The sequence below is a fragment of the Miscanthus floridulus genome, chromosome 14 (genome assembly GCF_019320115.1).
Source record: "Miscanthus floridulus cultivar M001 chromosome 14, ASM1932011v1, whole genome shotgun sequence".
Taxonomy (NCBI): Eukaryota; Viridiplantae; Streptophyta; class Magnoliopsida; order Poales; family Poaceae; genus Miscanthus; species Miscanthus floridulus.
This window is the reverse complement of record NC_089593.1, coordinates 8270713-8282497: the sequence shown is the minus strand read 5'-3', so window position 1 is coordinate 8282497 and position 11785 is coordinate 8270713. Positions and strand designations below refer to the sequence as shown.

The 11785-nt window shown below is 42.8% G+C and overlaps 1 protein-coding gene across 3 annotated transcripts; it reads left to right on the top strand.

Annotated features, from left to right (window-relative positions):
- The first annotated feature begins 1254 nt into the window (after nucleotides 1-1254).
- On the top strand, nucleotides 1255-11684 carry LOC136504487 (E3 SUMO-protein ligase SIZ2-like). Of its 3 annotated transcripts, none has more exons than XM_066499427.1 (16): nucleotides 1255-1484; nucleotides 1864-1944; nucleotides 2197-2245; nucleotides 2333-2396; nucleotides 2465-2618; nucleotides 2941-3080; nucleotides 3377-3445; nucleotides 4676-4763; nucleotides 4953-5028; nucleotides 5654-5727; nucleotides 5878-5985; nucleotides 6628-6789; nucleotides 9572-9676; nucleotides 9782-9862; nucleotides 9960-11034; nucleotides 11300-11683. In XM_066499427.1, exons 1-16 carry the CDS (start codon nucleotides 1446-1448, stop codon nucleotides 11425-11427), a joined length of 2493 nt encoding a protein of 830 aa, XP_066355524.1. In that variant the 5' UTR covers nucleotides 1255-1445; the 3' UTR covers nucleotides 11428-11683. The 3 variants fall into 3 exon arrangements, with proteins under 3 accessions (XP_066355524.1, XP_066355523.1, XP_066355525.1); XM_066499426.1 differs by having other exon boundaries at nucleotides 1864-2052; XM_066499428.1 differs by lacking the exon at nucleotides 6628-6789 and having other exon boundaries at nucleotides 1864-2052; nucleotides 11300-11684.
- The last annotated feature ends 101 nt before the right edge of the window (nucleotides 11685-11785 follow it).

Sequence of the window (11785 nt, the reverse complement as noted above, 5' to 3'; positions counted from 1 at the left end):
ATATGCGTATCATTTATCGCAACAATTCACTCCTAAAACACTTATTAGGGCACCCATAATGGTATAAGTTATTCACTAGCTCTAAGCCAACTTCTTTAATAGTGCTAACTTTTAGCATATAGCTCATAACATTAATAGCCACACATGACGCCCTCACATGATATTAGGATGTGTGTATGAGCCTAACTCATAATCAAGAGCTAGCTTTTATCTCTCTCTTCTATTAAAAAAAACTTAGAGCTGACTTATAAGTGACCTAATGACGTGGGTGCCCTTACTGTAACTATAGCTATCAATCAGCAGCCAACACTTGTGCTGTGCTGCCGCTAGCAGCCCACCACCTCTTTCAAGCTTTTTACTAATAGTGGAGAGGGAAAAACGAATGAAAAGGAATAACGGTGACTGTAAAGAATAATGTGAGTGGAGAGAATAATGATCTCAATGGTTGACCGCAGCACTATAACATACAATTATTATTATATGCAACAATGCAAAGCAGGAGAGAGGGGTGCCTCCGCGTGCATGAAAAGAACTGAATCATAATATAGTATATGGGAGAATGAAGAATAATTGAAGATGATGGTGTTGCATACAGTACATGTTTTTTTTTTCTGAGGAAATGTTGCATATACTACATTTTTTTTTTGAGAAACAGCCCCCACCTTTTATTGATCACCAATTATAATATTACAAACTCCAAATGGAGGAGAGATGAGCCACACATGCCTACCAAAAATCTAAACTAACAGAATTCTTAGCTAACTGATGCGCATCAAAATCCGATTGCCGCCCTTCATGGACAAAATCAATTCTGGCTAAGCTTTGCATTCTTCTTTTGATCTCCAAGATGATAGGACCATAGCTCCCGAAACCAACCCCTTGGATACTCCTTGCTACGTTAGCGCAGTCACAGTTCGAGGCATTCACGACATGCAAGTGCTTCAGCCACCTCGGGCCTTCCAGAAAAAAGAAAACTGATCAATTAGCTGTTAGAGGGAGAACTGATCGATTAGCCAAGGGCCAAGGGCCAAAGCCCAAGGCCCAAGGCCCAAGGCCCAAGGCGCTCGAACAGAAGACGAACGTGATGGGCTGTCACACCAAGGCCTGCTTGGGGGTTGGTTCAGACTAAGCTAGTTTGGGCCGAAGCACTTAGGCAGCCCAAGAACGCGTACCGCTCCACCTGTGGTTGGCCACACAGCTTCGGGCGTGCCTTCGTCTTCCTCCACTCGACGCACGCACGCACATAACACCGCCGCCGCCAGCGTTTGTGATAGAAAACACACACGCCGCCTCCCGGTTCTCGCTGCAAAAAATTAGGGGCCAGGGCTCCTTTGCTGATGAGGTAGGTAGGGCGGCTCGCCACTCTTCTCTCCAAGACCCGATTCCACTCCGCCGCCCTCCCGCCCGCCAGACCTGGAGGAACAAGACCTTGCTTCCTTGCCAACATGGCGTCGCCAGACGATCCCGTGCTCGCCGCTTGCAAGGTACGGACTCCCTTCCATCTCCTTTCGCTCTTGTTGAGCTACCTAGAGCCCTCGATCGACTTGATTCGTTCCCCCCCAGGCCCCCATACCCTAGTGCCACTCGCCTGCTCATTGCATGTACCACTCCCAAATTCAGTTCCCTCAACACTGCCTCACTGTTTTGCCCAGAATCTAGTAATGTACTAGCTGCTTAGTATCCCCGCCAAACTGTTTCACCATGTCATTTACAGTTGCCATGTTTTGTTTCGTCCTAATCAACTGCTCGTATCCAAATTCCTTGCTGGTCGGATAGGATCTGGTTGATTCCAATACGTTGCTATTTCTTGATCCTGAGATAATGTGCCCTGCTAACATTTGCTCTACCAATGCTTCATTGTAGCACAAATTGAGCCACTTCAGAATAAAAGAGCTCAAGGATGTCCTGGATCAGCTTGGATTTTCAAAGCAAGGAAAGAAGCAGGTTTGCCCACTGCAAGCTCCTCTACAGACTGTATTCACAATCAACATCCATTGCCCAGTGCTCCATGTTATTGTGTTAAAAACATCGGAATGGCATCGGTTTCTTAAGGCCAGTATCTTTAATAGCTTAAGCACATGCTGAAATTCACCAACACAATCATCTATGTGCCTTTTAGTATTCTTTCTTGGGGGATTTGTAAGTTATCACTTATTATGACCCTGGTGGTCTTGGTGTTTCCGGTTTGCTTTGCAGGATCTAGTGGACAGAGTTATGGCAGTATTGATCAGTCAGCAAGATCAAGGTACGTTCCATTCTTTGTCTCCAAAACTTATTGTTTTGCATTACTATTTTTCAAGCATGAGAAATAATTTCAGCTCTATTCTTGTAGCCTCAGAAACGAATGGTTTACCAAAAGCAAAAATGGTGGTGAAAATAGTGGAGGACACTTTTAGGTAAGTCCATATTTTTTTTGTTCACATTGACTTGCCTGTACAACTATAGATTTGCTTCCTGTTTCAAGAAAAATGCAAGAGCCTACAAATACTGTAACACCCTCAAGGAGCCACGGATCAGGACACGGTGTTAAGCATAAAAAGAAACCAGATGAGTCTGCTCAGGCAGTTAAGGTTCGTTGCCCTTGTGGTGACTCCAAGCCAAATGATTCCATGATTAAGGTAAAATTCTTATGATAAATTTGCCTTTCTAACTCTTCTACAGTATTTGATGTCCTGCAGCCAAACCATAAAGGTTTCAGATATTTGTTGTTGGTCCATTCTGAATCATCAAAGCATCTCACTGTTTATATTCTGAAACTTCAAAGCAGTTTGATGGTCTAGCTCACTCTCAGCCTTTCACTTTTATACTGGAAGCCTATAGCTTTTATTATGAAATGTAGCATTACTTGCTTTGTTCGGAGACTTTTGTAGCTCTTGTGCTTGATGAGATGTGCTACGCTACACATTTCTGTTTCATTGATCATTTGTTTGCTCCTTGTAGTGTATTGATCCACAATGCAACATATGGCAACATGTTGGCTGTGTTATCATACCCGATGCTGAGAAGTCTGCAGACAATATTTCTCCTGAATTACCTTCCTGCTTTTATTGTGAAGTGTGCCGACTTAGCAGGGCTGATCCGTAAGTTGTTTTCAACTTCAATATTGTCCTCAACTCAAAGAGACCATGTGATTAACTGCTTTTAATTCGCAACCTTATGCCATTTGTCTGTGCTGGTTATTCTGTGGCATCAATCACTTACGAAAATCTTCTTGCCTAAATTTAAAATCTGATCAATATGTATCCTTTGCAACGTTCTTTTTTGACCTTTTTGTGTGCTTCCTTGTTCTACTTGTTTAGGTAACAAGCATTATTTTCTTAGTCCTAATATTAGGTGACCTATTATTTCTGACATAGTTTCCTACTGTAACATGCAGTTTTTGGGTCACCGTGAACCATCTGTTACTCCCTGTCTTAATAGGACCCTCTACCGTAGCAGCAGACGGGTGAGCTATCCATTCTTTCATCACAAAGCACACTTATTGATGTTTTTGGATGGTACAAATCAGTTCTGTCTTGCGTCCTCTGAATTATCTGTTGAAACCTTTTTGATCGTTACTGCTAGACCCCCATGTTGTCTAATTTTCTAATAAGTAAAATAACTTCCTTTGATAAATTTACTTTGATACAGCATGAAAAAGGTATTGTATCATGATTGGGCATTTTGCTGTAATTGCAACTTAATCCTTTTAAGAATTTTAGAAATGGATATCCATATCGAGTCGTCATCAGATCTTATCTGTTAATCATTTGCTTTATCTTCTGTTTATGTGATGACAATATTCTTTGCTCTGAGTACTCTTTCCCCAACAAGCCTTACATGTGTTGCTTTAGAGCATCTCCAGCAGCTCACCATTCATCCCCCCAATAGGATGGTATTGGTGATCACCAATACTGTTTTTTCAGACTATTGGGGAAGATGCTCCAGCAGATTACCAATAATCTCCCCCAATATATGGGACCCACATGTCATTACAATTTTTTTTCTTTCATTTTCTCCCTCGCGTCGTCTTCTTCCCACACGCGTAGAGGCGCTCGTGCGGTCGAACTCCTTCCTGCTCGCGCGTAGAGGCGCTCACCGGCCCCGGCGACCGTGCCGCCCGGCCGCGCCACCCCCAGCCCTGCCCCCGGCCGGATTTCTCGAGCGCCATGGCTGTGCAGAGAGGAAGAACCGAAGAAGTGGCAGTTATTGTGGGCCCCACTGTATTGGGGGAGATCCAACTCCCCCTTTATTTGAGGGGAGAAGAGGAGTTTATTGCTAACTACCAAAAAAATGGGACCATGTTGGGGAGCTGCTGGAGCAACAAATCAACCACATCTCCCCCAATATGGCAGTTTTATGTGGATGAGGGATGAGATTGGGGAACTGCTGGAGATGCTCTTACATCTGTAAAATGCATGAATACATGTGAATGATGTGAGCTTTACTTTTGTTTGCTGGATGACATAAAATGAACAGTCTCCTCCATTATGTGTTGATTCTGTAGCTTACATGATTTGTGCAGTCATCTTTACTCCTTGTTATTTATAGGAAGAAACGTGAGATAATTGTACTTTGGATAACAATGTTGATATATGAGTCCCGAGCAACAAAATGGTTGAACAAATTGCTTCATTTTGTTATAAAAGTTAAGTAGGAATATGCATAGCCTTTTGTGATTCTTGCTTATGCCCAGGTCATATACTGTACAGTATACCGCAAAAAGCTTTCAGCTTTCAAGAGCTAATAGAGAAATGCTACAGCAAGCTGAATGCGATATTCAGGTTAATTCCACCTCTTTTTCTTTTCATTCTCCTTGGACCATTACGTTTGTTTAGGATCATCATGGAATAATCACCATTACCTGCGTGTATTGATTTCCTACCTTGGGTTTCATGTGCAGCCACTATGTTCAACCTTTTCGTATCAGTTATTTACTTAGAGTTCGAATCGATTTTTTTTTTCTTATGCAGGTTTGGTGTATCCTTCTCAGTGACAAAGTACCTTTTAGGATGCACTGGCCTTTACACTCTGACATGCAAGTTAATGGTATATGTAGTGGCTTATTATGTATAGTGAGTCATATTTTCTAATTGGATTTTGGTACATGTTTATTGAGTTAAAAAACTTAGTTAAGTGCCACCTGTTTGATTTTTCACAATGTGTACAAGGAAAGAATGGAAAATACTCTTTATTGTTTTCTTCTTCTTTAGGAGTCGATTTGTTGTGTAAATTGTTGAATATTTGTGTAACACCTGGTTGGTTTTACTTTGTTGCCACTACTTGGACGTTTGAGCCTGAACCTATGCTTCTGGCAGCTGTGTTGCTTTGTTGGATGCCAAGTGCTATTTTCTGTATAACAAAAGGAAAAGGCAGAAACACCCCAGTCTGAATCAGATTAAGTCCAAATAACAGCTGATTCATCTTTTGTTGCACCGTCAGTGATACTTTTCTCCTTTTCTTGGGGGGCTTATTATGGGTTGATTTGTATATGCACCTCAGTCTATGGTTTATGACTTGTGCTTGTACTTGTACTTATACCTGCAGTTTAGCAAAAATAATATTTTACATCCTTCTAGCTGTAGTTATGATATAGGCTCTGGTAGCTATTCTGACAGTAAGTTCAATTATACTATATCTGAACTATTCCTGTTGGTAATTCTTACTTTGTCAGGTATTTATGTTAGGGTGGTTAACAGGCAACCCCAACAAAAGTTAGGGGCCAATGGTAGAGACGATGGTCCACTAGTAAGTCTTTTTTGTTTTGAAGCTTGTTATTATGTTTGTTTTTTGCTAAGGCACTGGACGTTTTTTTACATCATCTTCCTGCATTTATCAGCTACAGTTTCTATTGTGTATTATATCTCCTTTTGACCCTGAACATTTCAATGTTCCCAGTTAACAGATTACCTGAAGGAGGGACCTAACAAGATTTCTCTATCGAGAAATGACTCTCGTACTTTCTGTTTGGGTATCAGAATTGCCAAGAGGAGATCTCTAGAACAGGTGGGATTTTTAGTATATAGTCCATTGTTAAGCACTGCACTCTCAAGATTCAAGACACATATTTTACTGGGCAAGGATATGTGAATCAGCCGTGCTTCATGTGCGCCTTTTAAGAAAGTGGATAGGCATCGGCAAACACTTTCAGATGGCTTTTATTGTTCTTAGGCATGTCCAGTGCTTTTTAATATATTAGAAGTTTTATTTTACCCTCCTCTATCTACCACAAATATTGAGATGCTTTTCTTTCTGTTCTTTTTTTATTCTTACCATGTTTGGAGTCTTAGACTTTTGATTATCTTTCAAGTGAATTCCATTGTAATGCCTTGCCACCTTGGGAGGATAGCTGTTTTATATGCCCAGAAAGATTCTATGTGGAACTTGTACGTTTGGTGTTATAGCAAAATTCCAATTCCCTGTTACCCTTTGTTAGGATCTGTGTTTTGTAGTGAAAAAACTAATCAGAGGATGATCACCCACCCATGCACCCCCAAAAAAAGCAGGAAAAGACTATAAACTGGCTGGTTGTATTACTACTACAGTACTACTGCCACAAGCTGGTACCTAGAAAGTGCTGAACACCTGAATCTTGAATCCTGTTTCATTTTTATTCTTTCTAGTTTTTGAAACTTTGATAGTGGGCAGGTCCTAAATTTGGTGCCAAAGGAACAAGATGGTGAAAATTTTGATGATGCCCTTGCTCGTGTGCGTCGCTGTGTTGGTGGTGGAGCTGAGGCAAATAATGCAGACAGTGATAGTGATATCGAAGTTGTGGCTGATTCTGTCTCCGTGAATCTTCGGTGCCCTGTAAGCAGTCTGGCTATTACTGTGGATGCTTTAGATCCTTAATGGACTGCTTATAAAAATGGCCAATTTCTCTGATATGTCTATCACACCTGACAAAATTGAAAGCGAGATTGATGGAATTAGTAGATATGGGAAAACATGATACATGTTCATATAGGCAAGGATAACTAGGGTTGGCTTATATAGAATCTGAACCAATCACCAATATCATTGCCTGTTTCGACTCAACCTATAGGTGTGTGCTGGACTCAGGGTCCGCTGCAGCACAAGCCCGTGTATACTGGGCTCTAGGCCCATCTGCCTGTCTAACACATTGTAATATTGTTCAAGCCAAAATTTTGTTCAATTATTAGTATTTGCCACCAGAAGTTATTCTCTATGCTGCAGCTGTGAGCTGATGACTTTTGAGGCTTAGGGTTACTTATCCTAAGATCACCATATATGTTATATTTTTGTTAACGCACATGCTTTTTCCGTGACTACCATCAACAACAACAACGACAAAGCCTTTAAGTCCCAAACAAGTTATGGTAGGCTAGAGTTGAAACCCAGCAGAAGCAATCAAGGCTCAGGCACGTGAATAGCTGCTTTCTCCTATCTAAGGCTAAGTCTTTGGGTATATTCCATCCTTTTCAAGTCTCCTTTTATTGCCTCTACCCAAGTCAACTTCGGTATTCCTCTGCCTCTCTTCACATTACTATCCTGGCTTAGGATTCCACTATGCACCGGTGCCTCTGGAGGTCTCCGTTGGACATGTCCAAACCATCTCAACCGGTGTTGGACAAGCTTTTCTTCAATTGGTGCTACCCTTAATCTATCACGTATATCATCGTTCCGAACTCGATCCCTTCTTGTATGACCGCAAATCCAACGCAACATATGCATTTCCGCGACACTTATCTGTTGAACATGTCGTCTTTTCGTAGGCCAACATTCTGCACCATACAACATAACAGGTCTAATCGCCGTCTTATAAAACTTGCCTTTTAGCTTCTGTGGTACCCTTTTGTCACATAGGACACCAGATGCTTGCCGCCACTTCATCCACCCTGCTTTGATTCTATGGCTAACATCTTCATCAATATCCCCGTCTCTCTGTAGCATTGATCCTAAATATCGAAAGGTATCCTTCCTAGGCACTACTTGACCTTCCAAACTAATATCTTCCTCCTCCCGAGTAGTAGTGCCGAAGTCACATCTTATATACTCAGTTTTAGTTCTACTGAGTCTAAAACCTTTGGACTCCAAAGTCTTCCGCCATAACTCTAGTTTCTGATTCACTCCTGTCCGGCTTTCATCAATTAGCACTACATCGTCCGCGAAAAGCATACACCAAGGTATGTCCCCTTGTATGTCCCTTGTGACCTCATCCATCACTAAGGCAAACAAATAAGGTCTCAAATCTGATCCTTGATATAGTCCTATCCTAATCGGGAAGTCATCCGTGTCTCCATCACTTGTTCGAACTCTAGTCACAACATTGTTGTACATGTCCTTAATGAGCCCGACGTTCTTCGTTGGAACTTTATGTTTGTCCAAAGCCCACCACATAGCATTCCTTGGTATTTTATCATAAGCCTTCTCCAAGTCAATATCCGTGACCACCATATTTGGAACAATATGTTTGATGGTAGGCCCTGTGTGGCAACATCGCTTCTCATAAAAAAGCCACTTCTCTTCACAAATGCAAAACTTTTCAGGGCAGCGCTTCTCCATTGCTTTTGTTACATGTAAAAGCCCGATTCTCCTTGCCATGGTTTGTGAGCAGCTTGCAGAAAAAGTATACCTGCTTCTTCCACCACCCCCTGCCCCCCTGCTACGCATCCACTTCCTCTTGGCCGCCTTGCTCCTTCTTCCCCTCTGCGCCTCCCCTCTACCACCTCTGCACATTGCCACACCTCCAGTGTTGAGGTTCAACCAGCAGCTCAGAGGCGCGTCCCAACCATAAAGTGGCGCAGCGGCTTGAAGGGGGCACCTTGGAACTCTGGCTGCTGTGGTCCAGGTGCAGGAGCTGGTGCCTGGGGCTGAAGCTTGGATTGGAGGGAGGAGAAGTTGAGAGGAGGTTGTGCTCAAGTTGTGGGTTGGTGTTTGTGGTGTCGATCTGCAGATTAGGAAGAAGAAAGGAGCAAAGATTGGAAGGGTAGAGCTTGTATGTGACTGGGAGTGGAGTCGGACTTGATTTGGGTGCAGCTCACCCTGGTACTTTGCCTATCTGGGTGAGAAAGCGATGAAGTGGTGGAGTTGCTGCTTGAATCGATGGGAAAGAAACAGAGATGCAGAGGCTGGTGGTCTTGATCTGGTTTGGTCGATGGAGAACAAGGAGCAGTGGTGAATTCCAGGTGGATGGTGACAGCAGTTCTGGAGCAGAGGAAGGCACTTGTTTTGTGAGTTTATGGTGGACAGTTGGACAAGCTACTTGCTAGCATGAAGAAGCTGAGCTGAGGCATGCCTGTTCGCTGCTGGCCACCATAGGGCACGCTGTGTCAGGGCGGCTGTGCACAGCGGAGGCCAAGGTTGAGCGAGAGGGACGGGCAAGAGCGGCGACGAGGATGAGCTCTCCCCTTCTACTAAAGTCAATATGTGGGTCCCATAGGAAAGTATCAGTGAAAAGGTTGCCAAACATTTAGTTTTTTCCCCAGCAGTTGCTTCTCATAGCTTTTTCCATAAACCAACTTGTGCATGAGTTTAAGCTTGTGCCAAAGGGCCATAGTTTTCTTTGCATTCCTTCACAGAACGTCACCCATTTTTTTTCTTTTGATCTGTTTTTTTAATCTTGTGACAGATGACTGCTTCAAGGATCCAGATTGCTGGTAGGTTCAAGCCCTGTGCTCACATGGGTTGTTTTGATTTAGAAGCTTTTATTGAAATAAACCAACGTTCCAGGAAGGTTTGACTATTTGGACCCAATACAAATTTACCTCATCTTCGTGACCATATTGATTGAATCTTGTTTCATCTTTATCTAAATCAAACTTCGTTTCCTTGCTTGCAGTGGCAATGTCCAATTTGCCTGAAGAATTACTCTCTAGAGAACATAATAATTGATCCTTACTTCAATCGCATCACTTCTTTGGTGAGTTTATAGTGGCGATGAAATAGTGTTTTCAACTTTTCATGTCTACATTTTCAGGTGTGTATTGTTGCTGATTTGTTGCTTGTTGGTGATACAGATCAAAAGTTGCGGAGATGATACGTCTGAAATTGATGTCAAGCCTGATGGTTCCTGGAGAGTTAAGGGCAGAGCTGAACTGAAGGACCTTATACAGTGGCATCAACCAGATGGTACTCTCTGTGTGGCCACAGATACAGCAGCCAAATCTGAAATTTGCATTGTAAAGCATGAGGTTAAAGAAGAGCCACTGTCTGAGGAGGTCGGATGTCTTAAGTTGGGACTTAGGAAAAAAAGCAACGGCCAGTGGGAAATTAGCAAGATAGGGGATGCTGATCTGGTGCCGTCTTCTGGTAATGACCATTCAAGATACAATGAAAACAAAAAGTGCATCGCTCTCTCAAGCAATATTGGTGATACAAACATTGCAAATGAAGGTTATAATTTAGAGCCAGCAACAAATGGTGATCCTACAACCGATGTCCATGATCTTGATTCTTCATCCTCAGATCAGAATGGTCCTCCAGCATCAACAGGGCAGGATATAATAGTTTTGAGTGACTCAGATGATGATGATGTCATGGTGTTGTCTCCTGGTGCTGTGAACTGTGGCTCGACGCATGACACTGGAAATCTGTTTCCACTCAACACACCTGAAAATTTAGGAGTGTGTAGCGAACAAACCGGTGTATGCCCAAAGGAAAGCTCATTTGTTGCATTAAGAGAAGGTTTTGGTGACCTGGGATTGTCCTTTTGGGAATGTCCTGGGAGTCCCCGAGATGATCCTACTTCCGAGATACTTGATACCAGTACAAAGGCGACAGATAATCCAGGTGAAGTGGAAAACTACCCTGCCGATGATCAACCTAAGCAAGGCCCAGTTTCTGGGGCGGTAGCAGCAAACCCGGTGCCAGTGGAAGATGGACATGATAGCGCATTGCAACCTTGTTTGTCAAATGAAAGAGATAGTGCCATGGGTCTTGCTAACCTGGGAGCGGACACTCAAACATGTGTTGATGTCCATTCTGACAAACAGACAGGTGCCAGCACTAGTGGCCCTGATGAAGATTTAACTACTGCCAAAATTGCATCTAAGAAAAGGAGCAATCCTGGAGACAGAATAACAGCTTTAGATGGTATGGAAGAAGTCTTCACTCCTTTTGGTTTTGTGTGATTTGTTGTTATTATCTGTTCATTACAATGCTTTTTCTTGATATATGCTTGTGCTTAGATGATTTGAATTGTGATGTTGTTGCTACAATTTTATCACCACCACTTTGGCACTGCCAAACGTATTGGAATCTGTGGCTTGTGGCGCTTTTGAGTTACTAATTTATTTGGTAACCATGCCTCTTCTTTTGTCCCTATAAGAAGATGTAAAATTTAATTCCTTGTGTGCAGGTTCACTTGTGGGAAGCTCAAACGAAGATGAGCGCGCCGGAGAGAGATGTGGTCCTTTCTCACCACCGCAGCAGCGGGGTTCAGTTCGACCAAGATTGATACTAGACATTGCCTCAGATTCTGATTAGCATACATTTGTGTTGGCTGCTGATGCCCGTTATTATAGAAGAATATGTAGCGGTCTCCAACCTGCTTGTGTGTGGCTTGGAGAGAAGGAAGGGGTAGAGTGTGGATGGATGTCAGCGAGCAGTAATAGGCAGAGTCATCTCCTGTATTTGGAGATCCCAGCTCTGTTAGTAGGTGGTAGAATGTGATGACAGGAGCAATATAACTCCAAAAAAAAAAAAAAAAAAATCCAAGACCAAGGAGCACCTTAATTACTGCGCGTTTCTAGGATAGTCTGTTCGGTTTCCGCTTCTGAATAACTGCGTTTCACGCTTCTCCGTCACGCCTTCCGGCTTCCAGGCATGCACATGCAAATCTGCC

Excerpts from the sequence above, each read along its gene's own strand:
- LOC136504487 (XM_066499426.1), top strand. The coding sequence starts at position 1,446 with ATGGCGTCGCCAGACGATCCCGTGCTCGCCGCTTGCAAG. Across the intron at positions 2,246-2,332 it reads GATCAGTCAGCAAGATCAAG|CCTCAGAAACGAATGGTTTA; the intron begins GTACGTTCCATT and ends CTATTCTTGTAG. Across the intron at positions 9,863-9,959 it reads TCAATCGCATCACTTCTTTG|ATCAAAAGTTGCGGAGATGA; the intron begins GTGAGTTTATAG and ends TTGGTGATACAG.